General features: G+C 61.4%; 10 protein-coding genes across 10 annotated transcripts; 4 read left to right on the top strand and 6 right to left on the bottom strand.

The window, feature by feature from the left end:
• Positions 1-649: 649 nt before the first annotated feature.
• On the bottom strand, positions 650-1,705 carry COLE_04793 (uncharacterized protein; the record flags this gene model as incomplete). The annotated part of the gene is made up of 1 exon (XM_018419738.2): positions 650-1,705. One exon carries the CDS (start codon positions 1,703-1,705, stop codon positions 650-652), a length of 1,056 nt encoding a protein of 351 aa, XP_018280901.1.
• Positions 1,706-2,357: 652 nt separating this feature from the next.
• On the bottom strand, positions 2,358-3,735 carry COLE_04792 (uncharacterized protein; the record flags this gene model as incomplete). The annotated part of the gene is made up of 6 exons (XM_018426477.2): positions 2,358-2,662; positions 2,695-2,869; positions 2,901-2,990; positions 3,028-3,471; positions 3,503-3,633; positions 3,666-3,735. The coding sequence occupies 6 exons, from the start codon at positions 3,733-3,735 to the stop codon at positions 2,358-2,360; spliced, it is 1,215 nt and encodes a 404-aa protein (XP_018280902.1).
• A 251-nt stretch (positions 3,736-3,986) lies between these two features.
• Positions 3,987-4,843, top strand: COLE_04791 (uncharacterized protein; the record flags this gene model as incomplete). The annotated part of the gene is made up of 2 exons (XM_018422435.2): positions 3,987-4,130; positions 4,193-4,843. The coding sequence occupies 2 exons, from the start codon at positions 3,987-3,989 to the stop codon at positions 4,841-4,843; spliced, it is 795 nt and encodes a 264-aa protein (XP_018280903.1).
• Positions 4,844-5,721: 878 nt separating this feature from the next.
• COLE_04790 (uncharacterized protein) lies at positions 5,722-7,866 on the bottom strand (the record flags this gene model as incomplete). The annotated part of the gene is made up of 6 exons (XM_018420258.2): positions 5,722-6,726; positions 6,781-6,943; positions 6,980-7,207; positions 7,259-7,376; positions 7,419-7,526; positions 7,578-7,866. 6 exons carry the CDS (start codon positions 7,864-7,866, stop codon positions 5,722-5,724), a joined length of 1,911 nt encoding a protein of 636 aa, XP_018280905.2.
• Positions 7,867-8,773: 907 nt separating this feature from the next.
• Positions 8,774-9,945, bottom strand: COLE_04789 (uncharacterized protein; the record flags this gene model as incomplete). Its single annotated transcript, XM_018422436.2, has 3 exons — positions 8,774-9,377; positions 9,462-9,655; positions 9,691-9,945. 3 exons carry the CDS (start codon positions 9,943-9,945, stop codon positions 8,774-8,776), a joined length of 1,053 nt encoding a protein of 350 aa, XP_018280906.1.
• Positions 9,946-11,157: 1,212 nt separating this feature from the next.
• COLE_04788 (uncharacterized protein) lies at positions 11,158-12,081 on the bottom strand (the record flags this gene model as incomplete). Its single annotated transcript, XM_018420729.2, has 6 exons — positions 11,158-11,233; positions 11,284-11,359; positions 11,422-11,560; positions 11,618-11,781; positions 11,881-11,949; positions 12,054-12,081. The coding sequence occupies 6 exons, from the start codon at positions 12,079-12,081 to the stop codon at positions 11,158-11,160; spliced, it is 552 nt and encodes a 183-aa protein (XP_018280907.1).
• A 1,012-nt stretch (positions 12,082-13,093) lies between these two features.
• COLE_04787 (uncharacterized protein) lies at positions 13,094-14,555 on the top strand (the record flags this gene model as incomplete). Its single annotated transcript, XM_018425943.1, has 4 exons — positions 13,094-13,119; positions 13,167-13,333; positions 13,365-13,934; positions 13,969-14,555. The coding sequence occupies 4 exons, from the start codon at positions 13,094-13,096 to the stop codon at positions 14,553-14,555; spliced, it is 1,350 nt and encodes a 449-aa protein (XP_018280908.1).
• Positions 14,556-14,679: 124 nt separating this feature from the next.
• On the bottom strand, positions 14,680-15,185 carry COLE_04786 (uncharacterized protein; the record flags this gene model as incomplete). The annotated part of the gene is made up of 4 exons (XM_018420730.2): positions 14,680-14,717; positions 14,749-14,831; positions 14,874-15,105; positions 15,137-15,185. 4 exons carry the CDS (start codon positions 15,183-15,185, stop codon positions 14,680-14,682), a joined length of 402 nt encoding a protein of 133 aa, XP_018280909.1.
• A 181-nt stretch (positions 15,186-15,366) lies between these two features.
• Positions 15,367-16,741, top strand: COLE_04785 (uncharacterized protein; the record flags this gene model as incomplete). Its single annotated transcript, XM_018422437.2, has 4 exons — positions 15,367-15,418; positions 15,451-15,532; positions 15,564-15,918; positions 15,953-16,741. 4 exons carry the CDS (start codon positions 15,367-15,369, stop codon positions 16,739-16,741), a joined length of 1,278 nt encoding a protein of 425 aa, XP_018280910.1.
• A 205-nt stretch (positions 16,742-16,946) lies between these two features.
• COLE_04784 (uncharacterized protein) lies at positions 16,947-22,267 on the top strand (the record flags this gene model as incomplete). Its single annotated transcript, XM_018425216.1, has 10 exons — positions 16,947-17,053; positions 17,085-17,436; positions 17,472-17,615; positions 17,648-18,304; positions 18,340-18,432; positions 18,468-18,550; positions 18,588-19,149; positions 19,185-19,635; positions 19,674-19,860; positions 19,897-22,267. The coding sequence occupies 10 exons, from the start codon at positions 16,947-16,949 to the stop codon at positions 22,265-22,267; spliced, it is 5,007 nt and encodes a 1,668-aa protein (XP_018280911.1).
• Positions 22,268-22,710: the final 443 nt, after the last annotated feature.

Raw genomic sequence — 22,710 nt, 5'->3', positions numbered from 1 at the left:
CAACGGGCACGGGAACTGGGTGCAGCCTCGACGATGGTATGTGGGGAGACGGGACGTGAGCGAGGGCTGGGTACACTTGGGGCGTTATCGACCGCTGTGTCGCGTACGAAGGTTGAGCTGGCGCGCATTGGGTGGGCGGTTGGGACGGCGTGATTGGCACCTGGGTTCTTCCGTTCGTCGTGGCGGCTATCGGCTGTGGCTGGACCTGCGCCGCGGCTTGCGGCTGCGGGGACGGCTGCAGCGGCGGCTGGTGTAGCACTTGTGGCTGGATCGGCGCCGGCTGCGGCTGCAGCGGCGGCGGCATAGTCTGAGGAGGCTGTTGGAACGCCGGCGCCGCCGCCTGTGGTTGGGGCTGCGGAATCGCCCGCACGTACTGCTGGAACTGCTGTGCGGCCGAGCCAAAGCTCGGCAACGTACTGGCATGCACGCCGAGGGGGGAGAGCGAGAAGTCGTTCGGGACGCTGACGGCGCCGCGCCCCGGGTCGGTCGTGTACTGCGCGAGCGGCAGCGGGGGATTATTCCCCATCCAGCGCCCGGCCTCTTCAAACGCCTCCGTGCGCCCCTCCTGGTGCCCGACGCGGCGTGCGTCCCGCACGCGGATCTCTTCGTGGTATCGTACGAGGCTGGATCAGCCTGCTGCGGGACGGACTCACCGGCTCTTCGCCTCCTCGAAAGCGCGGAGCGCGCGGCGCCGCTCCTCCTCCGTGCGCCGTTTGTCGTCTTTCACGCGCCGCAAAATGCTGACGGCGACCGCGAGCTCTGCCTTGTCCGCGGCGCGCTTGGCCTCGGCCTCGGCGGCGCGCCGCTCGACTTGTCCCGTCCGCAGCTTTTCGACGACAAGCCGCGCTTGCAGGTCGCGCACGGCCGCCTCGGCCGCCTGTAGCCGGTCGTTGGACTGCGCGAGCTGGAGACTGTTGCGGAGCTGTTCCGCCACGGCGGCGGCTTGGTCCGCATCGCGCGCGTCCTGCGCGTCCACGACGCGTTCCGCCCGCCTGTGCTGCGCGGCGAGGAGGGCGGCGCGGTGCGCCTTCATCGACCGAAACTGGAGGCCGTGCGGCTCGTACTCGGCCTCGTACTCGGCCTCGTCTGTGGGATCGGTACTGCGGCCGGGATGCTCAAACTTTTCGTGTCCCGACGGAGTCGGGGAGCTGCTCCGGCTCCGGCTCCGGCTCCTGCTTCGGGGCTTGGTGGGAGTCATCGCCGCGCGCGAGGTATAGCTCTGCGGGACGGGTGTGGCGGAGCGCGAGGGCCGCCGGGTGTGCCGGCTCTGGCGGCTGCGCGGGCGCTCCGTGTCCGAGTCGCCGTCCTGGTTCGTCCCGCCCCGTCTTGGGGGATGGTAGGCGCTTATGCTGTCGTATGGGCCGAGCGTGTCTCCCCCGCCGCGGAGGTAGGACACGTCTGTGGTGGGAGAAGGGGGGCTGGTGGGGTGCCGGCTGTGGCCGCGTGTGCGGAACGGCGAGGCGAGGCCGCGCTCCGGTGGCGCCGAGTGACGAGAGCGCGCGGCCGACGGGGGCATAGGTGACGCCGGAGTGCGAGGTGTGCACGGAGAGCGCGGGGTGTCCTGCTCCCACTTGTAGGCTTGGAGGCGTGCGTTGAGTTCGTTGGTGCTGGGGTGAGTGGGTGGTGCTTTGTGGCTGTTGTGGGTTGTGGGATATAAGGGGTGGAGAAGGAGCGAAGCAAGTGCACGGAGAATCAGGCGCGACATTGTATTGATCGCTCACGATCTCGCGAGAACACTGCGCCAGCGCGCGCACATGCGGCGAAGCAATCTCGCTCCCCTCTAGCTCGCTCGCCAGCCGCCGCACGCGCCACACATTCAAGGCCACTCACTCGATCTTGTACTTTCCTGGGGGAGGCGCGCGCGCGTCCTGGTCCTGGATCGCGTCCTGCAGGACTGCCATGGCCTTTTCCACTGCGCTCATGTGCGCGGGTCTGCGGGGGCGGGGGTCGGGCGGGGTGTGGTATGGGTCTTCTGCTGGGTGGGGCATGATGAGTGCGGGAGGAGATGGGGGATGAGTAATGATGTGAATGGGAACAAGGTCAGGCGCGTTCAAGAGCTCTGCCGACTGCAATGTTTTGCGGGCACGGGCCTCGTAGGGCGAGCGGCTGAGGGATCAGAGTGTCGGATGGCTGGTCGCGCACAGACCGTCGCGGCGCGGCGAGACGAGGCGACGATGTTATGTCAAGCGCAAGCAGTGGGATCAGTAGAGCGACGAGTCCGGGGATCAGTAATGGTGCACAATCAGAGCAAGCAATACATTATCCCATTGTTGCCACATCTTTGTCCCCCTCGCCTCCTATACTATGCACTCACCGCCGCCCGCACTTTGTGACTCACGCTCTCTCATATAGCCCGCTCACAGCTCCTCCCGGCTCTCGAGCCACTGCCCGCGCGCACCCCCCGAGTCGGCCTCGGCCTTTGCGCGCAGCGTCTTGTCCAACACGCCGCCCTTGACCGCGGGCGTCGGCACCTCCTTGGCAGCCATGAGCGCGAGGAACTCCTGCGCAAGGTCGGCAGCCGCCATGGCCGTGAGCTCGGCGTTGGTGTCGTACGCCGGCGAGACTTCGACAATGTCCGCGCCGACAATGTTGAGGCCCACAAGGCTGCGCACGATGCGCTTCACCTCGCGCGTCGTCCAGCCGCCCGACTCGGGCGTCCCGGCTGCGGTCAGCTTCGCTCCTAGCAAGACTCACTCCCTGGCGCCATGGACGGGTCGATCGTGTCGATGTCGAAGGAGAGGTAGACGGGCCCGCTGCCAAGGCGCTTCTTGAGCTTCTTCGCCAAGCCCTCGGGGCCCATCTCCTCGATGTCGTCCGTCGTGAATACCTGGAAGCCCACAGCCTCGTCGTGCAGCAGGTCACGCATCGACTGCGTGAGCTCAGCTCTCCAGATCACTCACGTTCAACCGCGTGCGGATACCGGCGTGTGCCGACGTCTTGTCGTTGATGTACCCGAGCTCGTACGCCTTCCAGAAGAACGTGCCGTGCGTCTGGTGTCAGCGCTTCCAAGCCCGTGCAGAGACTCACCACCTTGTGCCGCTCGGTATGCGCGCCACCGAGCTCGTGGCCGTTCCAAGTGTCGAGGTGCGCGTCAAAGTGCAGCACCGAGATGGGGCCGTACACGTCCGTCAGCGCCCCAAGAATAGGGAGGACAATGGTGTGGTCGCCGCCAAGCGTAAGGATACGGGGGTGCTCCTTGCCGTCCTTGGCGAGGTGACGGGTATAGTGCGTGTTCTCAGAGGTGGGGCGGTTAAGCAGCGTCGCGTACGCGACCTGCATCTCGTCGATGGCAAGGGCATTGTCGTACGGCGAGATCGGGACGTCGTTGCAGTCGACGACCTGCAGCCCGGTGTCCTGCGTCACACTCGTGCCCCAGGGGATGAGGAAGGAGCGGGCGGGGCCGTGGCGGCGCGAGCCGCTGCGGATGGCGTGCGGCCCGAACCGCGCTCCGGGGCGGTAGGAGACGGAGGTCTGGTGTGAGCAGCGTCGACGAGGTGCTCACGTCGAACGGCATGCCGAGGACCGCGATGTCGAAGCCGTACCCCGGCTTCTCGAGGCATCGCTCCCACGGCAGCCGCCCGAAGCCCGCGACGCCAGAGAACGCCAGGTCGGGCGTGCCGCCGTACTTCTCCTCTGACGTTAGCTCGCTCTCTCGGCAGACGCACGCCATGGCTCGGTCTCGGCGACGACGGACGCGACGGCGCTGAGCGCTGCAAAGAGAGCAGTGAGGCGCATTCTGAGCGAGTGAGTAAGTGTCGAGTGTCGAGTGTCGAGTCGAAAGATACGGGTGTCATATAACTCGACGGGGTGGGCAGGCGGTATGAGATCTAGCGCCATAAGCGACGACAAGCGCCGGCGCTTCGTTAAGCGCTGTCTTTATTTCTGTCGCATCCGCGATTCGAGTGCGGGGTCTCCACCGCACCGCGTGCTCCTTCCGCACGACTTTGCACGTCCTGCTCGAGCTGCTCGCTTGCTTCATCACCCTCATGGACCGAACCTCGCCAGCCTACGCCGCCGCCCTCGCCGGGTCCGCGCAGTGGGACACGGCGCGCAACGAACCATACCTCCAGCTCCCCTCGTTCCCCGACCTCCGCCTCATCCCCTATCGCCCGGGCATCGCCGGCGATCTGGTGCGTGTCTCCTTCTTGGCACTCTTGGCTCCGATAAGCTGCTGGCCGCTGGCTGACTCCAGGTCGCGCTGTTCAACCACCACGTCGTCGGCAAACGGCTGTTCACCCTGCCGTATCCGTGCGTCGTCGGTCTGAGGCACACTGACGGCAGCATGGACCGCGCGTTCGCGGAGAAGATGGAGGCGGACCTGATTGCCAAGCAGGCGCCGGTGCTTGCGCGGCTGCGTGCGCGGAGAGAGGGGCAGAGGGAGGGGGATGACGAGGGCGAGGTCGCGTGGCCGTTCAAGGCGTTGTGGAGCGAGGCGGAGGGACGGGTCGTCGGCGACATCTACTTGTGGCCCAATACACTCGAGCCGGTGTGGGATGAGCGGGGAAAGATGGAGGGGAGTGGGGAGACACAGATCACCGAGGCCAGCGTGCTCGCCCTCCCGCCTGCCCGGCAGAGCTGGATGATCGGGTACGTGCTCGAGCCCGCGCTGTATGGGCGCGGGGTCATGTCCGAGGCGATCGGATGTGTGCTGCATGGTTGGGTGCGGCCTGTGATGGGCATTGGCGAGGTTGTGGCGATCATCCAGGATGATAATGTCGGAAGTGAGGCTGTGGCGAAGCGGAACGGTTTTGTGTACCGCCGCGAAGAGGTCACGCCGTGGCCTGAGGAGAAGGGGGGCGGTATCCATGTCAACGGGTATTACACGCGGGATATGAGGGCGTGATATGCAAAGCGATGACAGGTTGGGCAGCAGTGTGGACAGCAGTGTGGACTGGACAGAGAGACTGGGTCGTTAGCGAGGTTCAAGGACTCGTATGATATATGTTGCAAACGCATACATGCAGGGGCAGCGGCTAACGCAGACTATGAACTCGAAAGCGGGCAATACAGGCACCCCTCGCGACCCACCCACAGCGGGACTGGTGGTGGACGGTCAATACCCGACAGCAGAGCTGCCGTGGTATCGTATAGGGCCTGAAAGCAAGCACCTCGCGACCCATCCACAGCTCGCGCTGCGGATGGACGGTCAATACCCGGCAGCAAGCTGCCGTGGTATCGTATAGGGCTTGAGGCAGAAACACGGCACCTCGCGACCCACCCACAACTCGCGCTGCGGATGGACGGTCAATACCCGGCAGCAAGCTGCCGTGGTATCGTATAGGGCCTCGGGATCCGCCTGTTGATCCGCGGTTGGAGCGTGCCGCCGGTGTGAAGTCGCAGCGAAACCAATGGAGAGCGAAAACGAAGATATGCTGAAATGGGAACTCGATGCGGTGACTTGCCGTTCTGAGGTTGGTGGGATGCGCGGCCCGTGGTGCTTATGGTGGCGGCGATGGGCGCGTGGTGCTTGGTAGTGATGTTGGAGTGCGCGGGCCATCGCGGGCATGCGGCGCATAGTGGTGATGCTGAGGTGTGCGCCAGCGCACATAGGTGATTGTGTACGACGCCTGGCCGTGACACAGGTAGTGGTGTATTATTGCTGTGTATGTATCCGGATTGAATGTCCGACATTTGTCGTGCACTGAGAGCGTGCGTCCTCCCTTGTGGTGTCTCGTCAATGGTAGCTGCTCGAAAGTCACGGCGGCCCGCGCCGTGTCCCGATCAATCCTTCCGCCCTTGCATGCGAATCGTAAAGCCCTTCGACCTCCCCAGGAAGCGCTCACGCTCAGAAGGGATTACGCCGACAAGCGGTAATATCCGTCCGTCGGGTAAGCGCGAGGTGGTCTCAGTCGACAATCGCTTTCTCAATGCCGAGGGCGACGATTTCGACCCTTTCTCAGCGGAAGCCCCATTCCGCTTTGCAAAAGCGTTGTCGCCGGAGGGGCCAGAGTACCTGGGAGCGGGGCGCTCTTGCTTCGGCTCAACCTTGGGGCTTGGGGTTGGGGGGGCGGCCCGCGACTCTGGACTCTCAATGTCCTTGCGGTTGGCGGGCGGCGAACTGGAAGCCTCGGACGCCTGGGAGCGCGGAGAGGTCGGGTAACTGCCTGGCATCGGACCAGGGTATGGCGAAGCCTCTCCGTCATCCTCGTCCCTGCCATCGTCGCTGCTACCATAGTTGGCCAGTCTGGCGAGACCGCCATTTGGCACGCCACTGGCGTACTCGTGAAGAGCATCATTCCGCGAGGGTGTTGAGGGTCGCTTGTGCGGCGATGGACTCTCCTCGCCCTCGTCCTCGTCGCGGCTCTTACGCTTCCCCACAGACGATACCTGTAGGTTGGTGGACTTGACTTTGGGAACCAGATAGACAGGCACAGTCTTGGTCGCAGGGGTGGGACGCTTGTGGGGCTCAGAGGTGTCGTCGTCGTCGCGGCGACGCTTGCCTGGAGAGTGCGGAGTAGGCGCTTCAGGGGCCACAGCGGCATCAGTCCTCGCCACTTTACGCGCATTCCAAAGGGCGATCTCCTCGGGGGTCAAGCGGACGTAATTGAGCAGGTACGCCCCGGCGTCGTTGAGGGCGTCCTTGGGGGAGACGCGACGGACTTCTTCATCGTCGGCCCGGAACCAGGATGTGCGCTCTGGACCGCGTACCCAGGCAGTGTAGTGTCCGGAGTCAGGCCCTCCGCCACGGTGGCAGACTACTCCGTAGAGGCGGTACAATGCCTCACCCTGTGGTCAGCACACGCGCCGACAACTGCAGCTTACGTCCTCGCCGCCATCGACCAAATACGGCTTGAGATCCAGAATGGTGGGATACACAATTGTTGTGTTGATCTTCCTCGCCGATCCTCGCCAGTTGTAGCCGAATCGCTTGAGATGCAGAGTGAGGACGGGTGGTGCCTTGTCAAGCATCATCTGCTTGGTTGCAACAACCTTCTTCTTGCAACTGTCGCGTTAGCGCAGACCACTCAATACCACTCACTTGTCGCACTTGTACTTGTTCTCCCCGTCGAGTTTCTCCGTGTGCACAAAGTGATCCAGGAGCTGGAGCAAGGTTCTAGCGTGACTTGGGATGTCGAGAGAGAGGTCCAAGACCGAGTCAAAAGTGTCCGACGGCTTCTTGCAAGTCAAACACAGCACGCGCGAGCGCACCCTGCCACCGAGTGCGCGATTCACCCAGCTGAGGCGCTTGTATTTCTCTAATTCGACCCTAGGCGTCAGGCATTGCTCGGGGTGGGTGTGCTTCCTCATCGGTGCTCACGATGGCAGGCCAGCGATGCCAGAGTTCTGCAACTCAGAGTTCTGCATTGCGTCCGTCACGAAGCGCAAGAACTCGTGGGCGTCTTCTTGTTTCTTGACCGAGAAACCTTTCTTAATGCCTACATGTTAGACAACGCGACGACGCAAAGGAGTGCACTCACGCCCAAGGTTGCCGTGGATTGCCTGAGGTCTGTACACGCTACGCTTGCCAGACCAGTGCTCCAGGGCGGTCTCACGCAAGGAACATGTGACGCAGAACTTGTTTTCGCCTGACAAAGAACCTGCTGTCAGTGATGCGGATAGAGGGGCACAACACGTACAGTTGCCGGGGGAGTGTTGATGGAAATGACGGAGAACGGGAGGGGTGTGCATGAGCATCTGAATGATGGCGTTCGAGTAGCACGCCATTGACATGTTGACGAGCCCGGCTGCCACATTCGCCTTGAGATCAGACGGCCACGCCACTACGATGTCTGGAGGTCCCAGCGGCTGGGATGTGGACTCGGGCTTGGTGGAGTTTGACGCCGACGCGTTCTTGCGCTCGCCGTTGCTAAGCCCATTGACGGCATTGAGCGCGCTAGAGCCATTCGGCGTGGGCTTGCGTCCCATCGAGGCGGTTGAATGGGGGGTCTTGGGCGAGGGCGCGGAGGACTCGGAGCTGGTGGACCCGACGGACTGGGTGGAAGGGTGCGGAGATGGAGATGCCTGCGGGAAGAAGGGAGGCAGATGGCGGGGAACCGGGAGTGGGGAGGGACGCGGGGGAGTTGGGGAGCGCGAGGTCATTTCAACCTTGTCGACCTGGTGGCCAACTGGGACAAGTCGCTGCCCCGCGAAGGGGGTAAAGCTGAGCGAGCCCATTGTTCTGCTGCCTGTGATCTGATGGATCGAGTAAGGCGGTGAACACAGACGAATGATGAACCGAGTGCAAAAAGAGGGAAGGGTGGACGCGTAGAGGGAGGTGAGAAGCGGGGGGGAGATGGGCGCGTGGGAGGGGGCTAGGTAGCTAGCGAGGTAGACGGATGAATGGATGGATGGATGGATGGATGAGCAGAGCGAGAGTAGAGAGGGCAGGAGAGAGAGAGAGAGAGAGAGAGGAGGAGTGAATGTAGTTGATTGATGGATGGATGGATGGATGAATGGAGAAGAGATGAGAGAGATCAACTTGTCCACAGGTTGCTCATGAAAATCAAACGCAGCGTCCTAATGTGCAGTGGCCAATACGGCGCGGGATCAATGCTGGGCGTCCTCCACTCAATCTTCAATTCAATCCATTCACCACGACGCCAACCTTGTCACCTGGCCACCTGCCCCCACACGGTGTGCACATGCCCGTGGCGGCATACACGGCGGCACGGCGGCACTCGATGGCTGGACGCTGGACGGACTCGTTTCATTGTCCATTGTCCATTGTCCTCGCGTCTTCTCAACACTGCATGCACGTGACACACGTGAATGCAACATCCGGGTACCAAATCATGCGATACAGAGCTAGATACTTATGATCCCAATTCTCCCTCTATGTCCTACTTGTGTGCGGCGACAGCGGCGCGAGCGGCACCGCATCCGGCTCATCTATAAAGCTGTCGTCGTCCGTGGCGCGTAGACTGGCGCGGGACGATCTACGCGCTAGTCCTGCCTTTGGAGGTTCGTCGCCGTTGCTGCTCCGATGCCGACTGATGGCGCTCCACACAGTCTCCCCTCGTCCCTCGAGAAGGCCGCGCTCTTCGGGGACCGAGAGGGACACCACAGAACTGGCTCTAGATGAGGCGCTCAGGGCGGCGCCCGACGCCCGTCGGCCAGCCACACCCTGCTCGCGCGTCGGCACGGCCTCGTATCCGTCCATCTCTTCCTCGTCGTAGTCATCGCCCGAGCGTTCCTTGGCCTCGGCGCCCTTGCCGGCCTTGATCACCTGGTCCATGACGCAGAACTGGAAGACGTTCATGATGACGGGGAAGATTGCGAGGACAAAGACGACTTGCACGTCGAGGGAGAGGTAGCCGAGCATGCTCTGAGACCAGCGGATGAGCGCGCCACTTATCCCAGGAAGAGTGAGCATCAGGAGGACGATGAGTTTCATCGTTATCACTGCGGCCAAGTAGGGTTGGAGCTGGCGCGCCCAACTGAATGTCAGCACGGATCAGAGTGGCTGGGCCAAGTGGCGCCGCAGCGGATGCCAAAAGGCGCACCAGCATGTTGGCACTTACATCTCCCATTGCGGTGGGCGGCCGTAATGTCCGCTTGTGAAGCCTTCCGGCCCAAAGTGTTTGACGAACAGCTTTGTATACCCAATGAGCCCGACGTAGAAGATGCCGACACCGATAGTGGTGTCGATGAGGATGTTGAGAAAGTAGAGGGAGCAGGGGTTGTTGCTGCTCGAGTTGCCCGCAACCATGGAGATCTGGGTGAGCGTCATACATGAAACGCGTGGCTTACGAGAATGTTGAGGGCGTGTAACGTCGCTTGCCCGACAAGCTGTTTGGCGACGTCAAAGCCCCACACGCGCCACGGTCGCTTGCGCTTTTCGAGGTGCCGCTTCACGACTAGTGAGGACAGTACCATGACGCCCATGACGGCTTGGACGACAAGGGCGGTGGGGCCGAGCAGGTGGCAGCGCTCGGCGGTGGCGTCGGGCGGGGGTGGCTCGGCGACGGGCAGCCCGGGGATGAGGGGGGTGGTCTCGTTGGACATGGCGCCGGAATGGAAGGGAGTGGACGGATGTAGGAGGGAAGGGAGGGGGTGGTGGTTGAAGATGGATGAGAGAAAAATGAGTGGAGCGGGCGAAGGAAACGAGGGCGAGGTTGGAGACGCGTACGCCGACAGAGGAGGAGCCAAGGCCGAAGCGAGGCGAGAGGGGGGTGGACGGCGCTGCCGTCTAGGTCATGGACGCATGCAGGAGATGTGAAGGTGTGATGAGGGTGTTGTGGGCGATGGAGAAAGTGGAGGAGGAGGAGGAGGAGGGTTGCCAAGCGGCCAGGTGAGGTGCGCAGCAGGCGACCGCTCGCGTGGTCACTCATTCCGCTTCGGGGTCTGTGCACGCCATGTGTCCACCAGTGTACAGTACACGGACGTCAAGTCGGACACACCCTGATCTCCGTTCTCTATTTCGTTCCATAATAATACAGGATCATCTTGCCCTGTGACATGACGCGCGCCTGTGGCGTCCACGGCGAACGCGCCGCCGACGTACGGTGGAACGGGAGTGGGGACATGGGGGAGGGAGGTTCTCGCGATGAGCAGAAGTACAGTAGGTGATCGTCCAGTTCACAGGAACCAGTCCGGTCGGGAAGCGGGAGTGGTGACTCAAGAGGAACATGAAGGGTGACCGCCAGCGCGACTGATGTTCTGCGTCCATAGTGTACTATAGGTGGCCGATAGCGCCTTTCTATGAGGTCACGGCCGCCGACTTGTACACCGAGCTTGACGCGGGATGCTGGGAGCTTACGGATCGGGTGTGATGCTCAATACCACGGGCTTCCCATTGTTTGCGACATGAAACGCGACAAGAGGGGAACCTGTAAGAAGTAGTGAGTAATCATAATTTGTCCCTGTGTTGGCTGTCATTGTTTTCGAGATCTAACACCCATCCGCAGATCGCAGACTGCAGGCACCCCTCGCCTCGTCATCTGGAAAATTGTCATCAAAGTTGCATTCGTAAAAGGTATTACACAACTGCTCGACAGACAGGAAGCTGGCGGCGACCAAAACTGCCTCTGCGGCGTGAAGGAGAGCAGAAGCGGGGGTAACTGGTTGTCGGGACGACACTGCATAGAATTGGAAAGGCGTATTAACTCTGGGACCACGGGAGGCCAATGCGGAGCGATGCAGCACGAGATGGGCGCGAGAGACACAAACCGGGACGACCGAGGGGGGGCAAGGAAGAGAAAATATCGAGGAAACCTCTCAAGCCTTGGTTCCCTTGACGTTTTGCGACAGCCACTGCAAGCCCTCGAAAAGCCCCTCACCAGTCGTCGCAACGCTTTGCAGGTTAGCGCTTGGCCCAACAGATTTGTTTGTATGTGTACTCACCTTGGGTGGACATACCACGAACGTTCCCGCATGTTCAACAGCCCCAGCTTCTCAGTGACCTCTGCCGGGGACATTGCTGCAACGTTAGCGTCTTTCGCCAGTCCAACGTCGGCAAATGTAGAGTCATGCATGACTTACCACCCTGAATGTCCTGCTTGTTCGCAAACACCATCAACAGGCAGTCCCTCATCTCGCGGTCGGCGAGAATGCGCTCGAGCTCGAGTCGTGCCTCGTCGATACGCTCCCGGTCGGCCGAGTCGATAACAAAGATAAGGCCCTGCGAGGGGAGATGAGCTCCGAGCGTCTCGACGGTTGCGGGGGTTGGGTCACTTACCTGTGTTCCGGTGTAGTAGTGCCTCCAGAGGGGACGAATCTTGTCCTGACCTCCGACATCCCAGACGTTGAACTTGACGTTCTTGTATGTGACAGTCTCAACGTTGAAACCAACGGTTGGGATGGTGGTCACTGACTGGTTGAGCTTGAGCTTGTAGAGGATGGCTGGGGGAAGAGTTAGTTGAGTCCTCTTGCTTATCACGGTATCCGGGGTCGTTCCAGCGGAGACGCGCGTGATGGGTGATCCGTATGTCGGCTACTCACTAGTCTTTCCGGCAGCATCAAGACCCAACATCAAGATGCGCATCTCCTTGTTGCCAAAGAGGAACTTGCCTGTGAGTGAAATGTAATGAGCGCGAGGTGAGATAGAGGTAGGTAAAGGAGGACGCGATGTCAGCTCTTGGCCCGGGGGAGGAAGGTGGGGGGTGTGAACGTACCGAACGTCTTGCTCAATGATCCGCCCATGATGTAGAGGTGGAAGGTGAGGGTGAGGGTGAGGGTGTGGGTGAGGATTAGTGTGGTGAGGGATGTGATGGATGGCGAGTTGGAGTGTGGACGCGAGAAAGAGGAGGAGAAAGCGCGTATGTCCGAGTGTAGAGTGGCTGGCAGAGTGATGCGCGGGGTAGAGCTGCGGGGCAGGACAGGGGTTGTGGTGGCGTGGGCGCGGCGCGCGTTGAGCAAATGGCGTTTACTAGGTCGTATGAATGGGGGGTATTGCGTCGGAGGATCAGAGGAGGAGGATGGAGGATGGAGGAGGAGGATGAAAGAAAAAGAGAGTGTAACGAGTGAGAGATGGGATGGGACAGTTGAAGAGGATGGAGAGGATGGAGAGGAGAGAGAGGAAGCAAACGACCCCCCCGGTGATTTGGTGCAGGGGCGGCGGACGCGGCGTGTCGCGCTGCTGCTCCAGGCAAAGTGGCGCCAGTCTCCAGAGTCTCCTCTCCCTCCCGTCCCATATGATATTACCCTTTGGGCACCCTTCCCTACAATCCACTCATCATCAACCTCCCCCCACCCCCTCTTAGCCCACCTCCGTAAGAGGACGCGTCTCAACTAGCCATGTAGCCATGGCCATCTACCCCTACTCATGCATTATTATACTTGACTACTATTGACTCGTCTTGGCGATTTGCGAGCCACGTACCCATGCAAAGGGAGACTGTCCAGAGGCACTGATGTGTGAATTGATCCCGTCCATTACTGGTAAATAACAGAGTGGGGCAGGCCACACCACGTGGTGGTCGAGCTCTCCCGCCACCCAAATCTCTCCTCTCGGTTCCGATAAGGGTGACGCGTTCGACACAACCCACCTCCAATTGTCCAAAACCCTCTCGTTTCCGCTGCCGACTCGATCTCTCATCTCTCTCTCTCTCTCTCTTTTCTTGCATCTTGCATCCCTCTTAACCCTCTTCTTGCATCTTGATCCCATCGCATAGCTGACAGGACCTGCTCGGCACTAAGAAACCCCCCCATCATCATGACCGACGTCGACTCCCCTGCACCGTGAGCATCCCACATGCCCAAACTCTCAAGCTCTCAATTGACTCCAGTCTCCGCCTCCCTGCCATCCTCCAGAACCCTGGAAACAAAGCCCTCCGCCAAGTAGAAGCATTCAACGCGCAGCAGCGCGAGCGCGCCGCCGCCCGCCGCGACGCCAAATCAGCACCAGAGGAAGCGCATAAGCGGGGCAAGCGCTTCGTGCGCCGCATGAACAACGGTGCGGCCCGCCAGAGCTCCACTGATGACAGCGGCGCACGTCGACAACCCGCACGCCGTCCTGCCCAAGCGCGGGGACATGATGCCTACCGTGCCCCTGCATTACCACCCGCTGCGCCCGTCGTTCCCCTCCGATGCGTTGGAGCGGAGCACACACATCCCCTCCGTGTCGGCGGCACGCGCCGATCCTTTGGGCGCCTCGTCCGCCCATGGCGCGTTCACCACCTCGTTGAAGGGCACCAGGGCGATGCTGCGGCGGCGCGGCCGCCGCGCCGAGACGATTGTGCCTGTGCTCGAGAACGCCGTGCGGGCTTGGCTCGGGGGCGAGTATGACAAGCCGCCTGGCGGCGACTGGGCTCCCATTGACCCCACGGTAGTAGATTACTCTGACGCGGCGACGGGGGAGGGCCAGAGCGGTCCCAGCCGCCTTCCTCGGCAGCACCAGGTCACGGATGTCCCCGAGCTCCCCATCGTCAACGGCAAGGTCAGCGCCGTCCTCGAGCTGAGCCGCAGCCCGGCCCACCTGTCCTGGACTGTGCCAGACAGCTTTGACCGCCTCGTCGTCCACCTCGTAGCGCGCTACTACGAGCTGATCTCGTGGAGTGGGTTTTGTCCACGGTTAGTCACTGACCGCAGGCGAAGATCAACGGACGGCCACAGGGCAAGTGGTGCGCCTGACGCACATCGTGCGGCCAAACATCGTCAAGCCCAAGCCTCCACCCGCCTCCCATGCCCTCCTTACGCCCGAGACCAGCGATGTCTCGGGCGTGTCAGGCTCCGACACGGAGCACCTCAGCGCCGAGTCGGACGCCTCGGACGCCGCGACCGAGGTCGCGCACTCGGACACGGAGAGCGTGATCGGCGACGACGACACGCGCCATGCCGGCGACGTGAGTGCAGCGTCGCAGTCGCTCAGCGAGCGATGGGCCGACGACGCGAGCGACGGCGGGGCGCATGCGCACGAGAGCCTGACAGAGCGGCTTGGCGCGCTCGGGCTGCACCGCACAGAGAGCCACGGCTCGTCGGCGTACGCGTCCTCCGAGGGCGGGTGGACCGACGGCGGCGTGGACAGCATCGTCTTTCACCCCGAAGAGAGGTGGCCCGAATCGCCCGTTGCGGGCACCGCATCCCTTCCCCAACTCAAGGGCGGTGCACCGCAACGCCTGGGCGGTAATGGGCCGCTGGACAAGCCGTCATTCTTCGAGTATCTGTTTGGGGAGTAAATAGCTGGATGCATCAACAACAGGAGCCGGAATGACAGTGGGTATGCGCTGACGGAGCGAGCTGCCGTCGCGAAGAGTCTATGGTCGGAGAAGCGGGGCCGAGTCGCGAGAAGATGGATGGACGCTAAAGGCGCGTAACGGCCTTGCGGTCGAGCGGGGTGCCTGTGGTCAGCGCGCACTCGCATCACCTCACCGTCGGGGGCAATGCCGTTCTTCGCAAGGATGCGGTTATGCCGGATCAAACGCGCGCGGTCGAACGTGCACCGCTCCACCGCCCTGGGCATCAGTACCGGCCGCCGGCCGCTGCGCCCAACTCACATGATTCGCCGCACCTCCTCCACCGCAGCCTCGTCCAGCCCCATCCGGTTCTCGCCGCTCCCCTCGCCCATGTTCGCCTCGAGGTCAAAGTTGGACGAGCTCATCCCCGCCGCCGCCTGGTCTTGGAACGAGTACGTCTGCAGCGGCTGGTAGTTTGACAGACGCGCGATCACGGATGTGGGGAGGTACGGTGCTGCGAGCGAGTAGATCCGCTGGCGGAAGTAGAAGCCGACTGGGGTGAGCGAGCACGGCGGGAGACGCACGGAAGGCGACGAGGAGGATGACGGAGAGCGCGGAGATGTGGAAGATCATCGTAAGGAGTGTGGCTCGTGGCCAGAAAGAAGTAGAGATCAGAGAGATGTTGTCGAAGTGGGCGACGTTGTCCCCCAAGTCCCGCCGGCTGTGCCACCCAGCTTATTCGATACCCCCATGTGCCTAGATACCAAAAGTTCACCACTGAGCACCATTGACCGTCAACAATACCAACTACACCATGGCTACACTCAAGGACCAGCTGCGCGCGCTGCAGGACGACGAGCCGAAGTGTGGGTTTGCGTTGGAACGGGGCTGACGAAAGCGCTGGATCCCGAGAGCGCGTATGCCGACCTCGATGGGCACCAGCTCGGCGCCGCTGACCGCGCGCATTATGAGGATGTTGGGTGAGTCTGGCCGAGGCCGAGCTGATCATAGGCCATCACGGCTCCGTGCGGCTGCTGGGGTGGATGCGGCGCAGACGCTGTTGTCGGACAAGTACGGCGGGAAGGCGAGCAGCCGGATGAAGATCTTCGATGACGACGATGAGGAGGAGGAGGAGGAGGCGGACGAGGGTGAGGACGACGAGGAAGAGGACGACGAGGATGAGGAGGAAGAGGACGAAGAAGATGAGGATGAAGAAGAAGAAGAAGACGACGAGGAAGAGGACGAAGAGGACGAAGAGGAGGAGCCAACACCCAAACCGTCGGGCAAGGCACTAGACCCCGTTGGCCAGCTGCGCGCATCGCGGTTGAAGGACATCGAGAAGGGACGCGGCATCAAGCGGCAACGCGTGAGTCAGACAGCCCATCACATCTGACAATAAGGACCTCTTCGACTCTCTCCTCACGATGCGCATCGCGTTCCAGAAGGCCGTGCCCTCGGCGTTCTCCCTGCCTCCGATGGACGAGGTCCACGACGACCCCGAGCACGAGATCGACGCCAAGCGCTCCGACGTCCTCTCTTCGCTCGCAGAACTGAACGAGACGCTCTTCTCCTTGCGCGAGCTCATCTCTCTGCCCGGCGCCGAGGCGCCAGCAAAGAAGCGGCGGGTGGGCGAGCCGTCCGACGGGGCCTACTGGACCGCCTCGGCCGCCGACAGCTTTGCGCTCGCGGATGCGGCGCACCCCGCTCTAGTCCCGATCCTCTCGAAGTGGTCGACAAAGATCCAAGCCGCCTCGCTGTCGACGAACAAGCCCGGCGGGTCCAAGTTCGCAGCTGCGAAACAGACTGGCGTGGTGGACGCGATCGATGCAGCACTCTCTTCGAAGCGCGACGCGCCAAAGCCGCTCCTCGAGGCCGAGGAGACGGCGTATCGCGGCCTGCTGCGCGAAGTGATCGAGTCGCGCGGCGGCGGGGACGTCATGGCCCACCGGCGCGAGAAGAAGAAGAAGCGCGAGGCCGAGCGCGGCGGAAGCAAGGGCCGCAAGCTGCGATACACTGTGCACGACAAGGCGGTCAACTTTGTCGTGCCGATTCCGTTTGAGGGCGGCTGGGAGGAGGAGCAGGTCGACGACCTGTTCAGCAACTTGTTCGGAGGGGCGGGGATGAAGGGCGCAGTCAGCGCCGCGCCAGTGACGAACGGCACGGACCTCGGGGGGCTGCGCATCTTCTAGACATGCATTACTATACTGTAGACTCGGTTGTTGTGTTGCAGCGACGCAGATGCATACGTGAGAGGTCTACGCGAGTCGGTGACACTGGTGAATGCTGCGTTGTCGATGATGCTGCGGGGCCCTTTCCGGATCCGAAATTACAACCTCGTTTTGAGATCGCGCCCATCTTCTTGCTGCCATAACCGTCTCTTCTCAACCACACCTGATGTCGCTTACCGACTACCTCGACGGGCTTCTCGGTGAGCCCGGCCCCTCAACCACCGCGCAGTGGGAGGCATACCTGGCCTCCGCGCCCGCGCCTGAGGCTCCATCGTGCGTCCAATCTCGCCTCCGCTGACGACAGGGACGAGCACATACTTCTCGAGCGCACTCCATGGCCGACGCTGCACTCGCTGCTCGGCATCGACACCGTCACAGATATCACAGAGGACGTGGGCCGCATCGCAATCGACGACACGCCTGAAGAGGAGGAAGCAGGAGACGCCAGCGCCCTCGTCGCCCGTCTCCATGCACACCTCTCGCCCGGCGCATACGTCCATCTAATGGAAGTGCTGGCGTCGGGGAGAAGCGACGAGGAGATCCAAAGTGATCTCGTGGAGATCCTCGGCTTCGAAGGCGAGGGGTTCAACCTCGTCGAGCTCATTTTGCGGCCTGGCGCACGGCGGGACATCTTGGCCGCAGAGCGCGGAGGGAAGGTATGTCGGGCACCCCTCTCACATGCTTACGCCAGCGCAAACCTCAGGCCTTGCAGAACAACAAGCGCCGGCCCAACAAGATTGACATCACCGATGTGATCGGCACGCCCGAGGACATCGAACGGCGTATCCAGGAGCAACTGAACCGTCCCAAAGCAATGTTTGCGGAAGAAGGCCGGGTAAGCTCCCTCTGCGATCGCGCTAACATCAGCAACGCGTACCCCAGTCGACGGAGCAGCTCCCAAACGTCTTTACAAGCGGCGGGGCGGCCACACAAAGCTTGAGCTACGGCGGCAAGCTAGCCCTCCCCGTCGGCACCGAGCGGGAGGCGTACGATACCTTCGAAGAGGTCATTGTTCCTCCGCCCGCCGCGATCCCGCCCAAGCTTTCCGAGCGCCCGATCCACATCTCCCAACTACCCGAGCTCGCGCGCGGCTGCTTCCCCGGCTACAAGGAGCTGAACCGGATGCAGAGCGTCGTCCAGCCGACCGCGATGGGCACGAACGAGAACATGCTCGTCTGTGCGCCTACTGGTGCGGGTAAGACGGACGTGGCTATCATGACCATTCTCCGAGTTTTGATGAGCCATGTCCGCTCCCATAAGAACGGGCCGCAGCACCCCTCAGGCTTCAACATCGACCGCGACGCGTTCAAGATCATCTATGTCGCGCCGATGAAGGCGCTCGCGGCGGAAATCACGCGCAAGTTCGGCAAGCGCTTGAAGTGGCTCGGGATCAAGGTTGCCGAGCTCACGGGTGATATGCAGATGACGCGCCAGGAGATCAACGAGACGCAGATTATTGTTACGACACCCGAGAAGTGGGATGTCGTTACGCGCAAGCCTACGGGCGAGGGCGAGCTGGCTTCCGTGAGGTGGCGCGTGTGAACGGTAGCTGACGGCAGAAAGTCCGCCTCCTTATTATTGACGAGGTGCATCTCCTCAACGAAGAGCGTGGTGCTGTCATTGAGACAATCGTTGCGCGAACATTGCGACAGGTATGTTGGGTATAGCCTGCCACGGCTAACCACAGGTCGAGTCCAGTCAGTCGCTTATCCGCATTGTTGGACTCAGTGCTACGCTGCCCAACTACGTAGATGTCAGCGACTTCCTTCGGTGAGATACTACCGCCCACGGGCTCCGCTGACCCCAGTGTGAACCGCTACCAGGGCCTCTTCTTCTTCGATGGCTCATTCCGTCCTGTACCGCTTGAGCAGCACTTTATCGGCGTGAAGGGCAAAGCGCGCAGCTTTACACAAATGCGCAACATGGAGCAGGTGGTGTTTGACAAGGTCCTAGAGCAGGTGCGCGCGGGGCACCAGGTTATGGTGTTCGTGCATGCGCGCAAGGAGACAGTCAAGACTGCACAGAAGCTGCGTGAGATGGCGATGGAGGAAGGCGAGATTGACGCTTTTGACACGCGGGAGCACCCACGCTTCCAGTTCCACCGTCGCGACATCGGCACATCCCGCAACAAGGAGATGAAGGAGCTGTTTGACTACGGCTTCGGTATTCACCACGCCGGTATGCTGCGCTCGGACCGCAACATGATGGAGCGCATGTTCGAGGATCAGGCTATCAAGGTGCTATGCTGCACGTCGACGCTTGCATGGGGTGTCAACTTGCCCGCGCACGCCGTCATTATCAAAGGCACACAGGTGTACGACTCGGGGCGCGGCGCGTTCGTCGACCTATCCGTTCTCGACGTGCTACAGGTGAGCTTTGCTTTCGTGTGACGTGACTCACGCAGATCTTCGGTCGTGCAGGTCGTCCTGGCTATGAGACCAGTGGTGTCGGCTATATTTGCACATCTCAAGACAAGCTCGATCACTACCTGGACCAAATCATGTCGCAGCACCCGATAGAGTCCAAATTTATTCCTGGCATGGTGGACGCTCTCAACGCTGAAGTGTCGCTGGGCACTATTGCCAATGTCCGCGAGGCGATAAGCTGGATCGGCTACACGTACCTCTTTGTGCGCATGCGTCGCGAGCCGTTCATCTACGGCATGTCTCACGATGAGCCGCGCGATGACCCACAGCTGGGTAACAAGCGCAGCGAGCTCGTGACCCAAGCCGCGCGCCAGCTTGCTGTTGCCAAGATGATCCGCTTTGACGAGCTCACCAACGGGTTTACCATCACTGACCTTGGCCGTATAGCCGCGCGTTACTACCTCCGCCACCAGACGGTTGAGGTATTCAGTGAGCACCTTGTCTCTGAGTGTTATGGCTGACAGCAGACAAGGAGTTCAAGCCCAACATGAAGAATGCCGACATTTTCGGCATGCTTTCGCAGGCCACTGAATTCGAGCAGATTCAGGTCCGCGAGAACGAAGTCGATGAGCTCACTGCCATCATGAATTCGGACAACTGTCCCTTGGAGGTCAAGGGTGGTCCAACGAACAAGCACGGCAAGGTCAATATTCTGTGAGTTGTCCATTCCCGATTCACCACTGACGCCAGACTGCAAGCGCACATCTCTAAGGTATTCATAGAAGACTTTGCGCTTGTCTCCGACTCGGCGTACGTGGCACAAAACGCTGGGCGTATCATCCGCGCGCTGCTAGAGATTGCCCTCAGCCGCAACTGGGCCAACTGTGCCTACCTGTTGATCGACTTGAGCAAGGCAATCGAGCGACGCATGTGGCCTTACGACCACCCTCTCAAACAGATGTCCCTCCAGCGCGACACGCTCGTCAACGTGCATCGCTGGGCTGATGAAACGGAAATCTCGGAATTGCGCGAGATGGATGCCAAGTCGCTCGGAGAGTTGGTCCACCTGAATGAGCTCCATGGAAAGGCACTTCTCGCGGCGGCCATGGAATTCCCAACCGTTGGTGCTCGCTACGCCCTACGGCCCCTTGCGAACGATCTGCTTGAGATCGCAGTGACTGTTGAACCGACCTTCAGGTGGAGCCAGAAGGTGTCAGGCTCCACTGAGCCATTCTACGTCTGGGTCCAGGACGCAGACGGCATGAACATCCTGCAATGGCGCAGCGTACTCCTCCGCCAGTCGACCAAGAGTGTGGTCCTCGAGTTCGTCATCCCTTGGACAGTCGACATTCACACCTCGCTTTCCATCGTCACGGCGTCAGACAAGTGGATCGGCTCCGACTCGCAGACTCATGTTGACCTTAACAACCTCGTAATGCCACGACCCTTCGATGACCATACGCCACTGCTCGACCTGCCGTTCCTCACCCTCTCTGCTCTCGACGACGCCGAGCTTGCTGACGCCTATCGCCCGGTGTCGATGCTCAACGCCCTCCAGTCCCAGGCCTTCTGGAGCGTGTATCACACGCACCACAACGTGCTCGTGTCTGCCCCTGTTGCAAGCGGTAAGAGCTTGCTGGGTGAGCTGGCGTTGTGGCATGCGCTCAGACACGCTCCGGGCGCGCTCTGTTTCGTCATTGTCCCGCACTTCCGCGCCGCCGCCGAGGCTGCCGCTCGTATTCGCGGCGTCGTACCAAGGAGTCGGGCTGTGCGAGTGACGCATGTGAGAAGCTCTGACGCGCTCGAGAGCGCCATCAGCGTGAATGGCGGACGTATCGTTGTCGCAACGCCTTCGGCTTTCGACGGCATCAATCGTGAGCGCCTCCGCAACCTTGCCCTGGGCGACCTCTCCACCGTCGTCTTCGAGGATCTTCACCTCCTCGACCCAGTGTACGAACTTGCGGCCGCCAAGATCCTCTCTGCCGTGCGTCCGGCCCGTATTCGCATCGTGGGCCTTACCTGTTCCCTCTCCGATCCCTCCGATGTGGCGAACTGGCTTGGTGTCGAGGAACAGTACCGCTTCAACTTCTTCCCTCGCGACCGCGGTTCGCCTGTCGTCGTGCACCTCAAGACTTTTACGACGCCGCACAGCGCGACGCTCCTTAAGACCATGGTCAAGCCCGTCTACGACATTGTCAAGGAAGCGCCAGGCAACGTCGTGATTTTCGTGCCCTCCCGCGCATCTTGCCGCAATGTCGCTCGAGACCTCGTCACACAGTCCGGCACTGCGATGGATCTGAACGGCTTCCTGAATGCGCAGCGTGCCGACGTCGAGCCGCTCGTGGCGGACGTCGAGGCTGCCCTACAGGAACCCCTCCTCCACGGTATCGGATACATCCTTCCGAATATGCGCGGCGCGGAAATCGCGCGTGTCCTAGAGCTCTTCGCCGCCGGCATCATCAAGGCCCTCATTGCTCCGCGCGACGCATGTTGGACGCTGCCTGTGCGTGCGTCCTCCGTGGTTCTCATGGGCGCGCAGTACACCCAGGTCGCAGGCGACGAGCGCACCACTACCAACTACAGCCGCCACGAGCTCGTGCAAATGCAAGCGTTCGCCGTGGCATCGGCGCACCCAGCTGCTCCAGGCGGACGGATGCACGTCCTCTGCCAAGCAGAGCAACAGACGGCAATCTCGCGCCTGCTAGCTGATGGTCTGCCGCTCGAGTCTTCCCTGCCCTCTGTCCTCCGGCGCGAGGCCTCTCCTGCCCTAACAGTGGGCGGCGGCAGTGTATCCGAGGCCATTCGCGTTTTGGAGGGCATGTTGGAGCCACGACCTGCGCCCCCACCTGTAGCGGCGCATCGCCCACGCGTGCCGGATCTACGCAAGCGCGACGCCATGGACATGCTGGGCTGGACCCTATTGGGCCGCCGCGTGCGTTCGAACCCGATATTCTATGGTATGATGGAGGGCGCTGAGGCTGCGGGTTTGAGTCACTTGATCGACGAGTGGTTCGCGCCCCCTCCGTCTCCTCCTAAGGCCAAGGTGGAGCGGAAGGATAAGGGCAAGAAGACGGAGCAGGAGGGCGACGGAGAGGTTCCCATGCCAGCGGCGAGGGACTAGTCAGGCGGTCGAGATATCGAGGGGGACGATGGACAACAGCATATTAGCTTGGCGAAACGAGATCGAGTGGACTGTCACCGGCTCATCGACTCAGAGTACCAGAGTTGACCAAATCGCCAGCAATAAAGCGATCCAAAAATGGAGGATCGGAGGATCAGAGGGGCGGCATGGGCGCGAGAAGCAAGTGTAGGGGGCATGGGATGGAGCTAATGCACGATCTGAGGATGTGTAGAGCTGTGTCTTCAAGCCCGCGTGCCCGATCGATTCATTCGCCTGTCCGCTGTACTCCATCACCTTCCCTCACCCAAAGCTCACTCATTTGACCATTTCTTCATTTTTCTCTTGTTCAGTTCTCTCCTCCTCTCTTCTTTCATCTCACTCCCTCGTTCACAACACAAACTCCACTCACACACTCTCCTTCATCACCACTCTCATCGCAGTCT

Source organism: Cutaneotrichosporon oleaginosum (genome assembly GCF_008065305.1).
Source record: "Cutaneotrichosporon oleaginosum strain ATCC 20508 chromosome Unknown ATCC20508_contig04, whole genome shotgun sequence".
Taxonomy (NCBI): domain Eukaryota; kingdom Fungi; phylum Basidiomycota; class Tremellomycetes; order Trichosporonales; family Trichosporonaceae; genus Cutaneotrichosporon; species Cutaneotrichosporon oleaginosum.
Note: the sequence above shows the minus strand (reverse complement) of the source record. Positions and strands in the feature narration are given on the sequence as shown.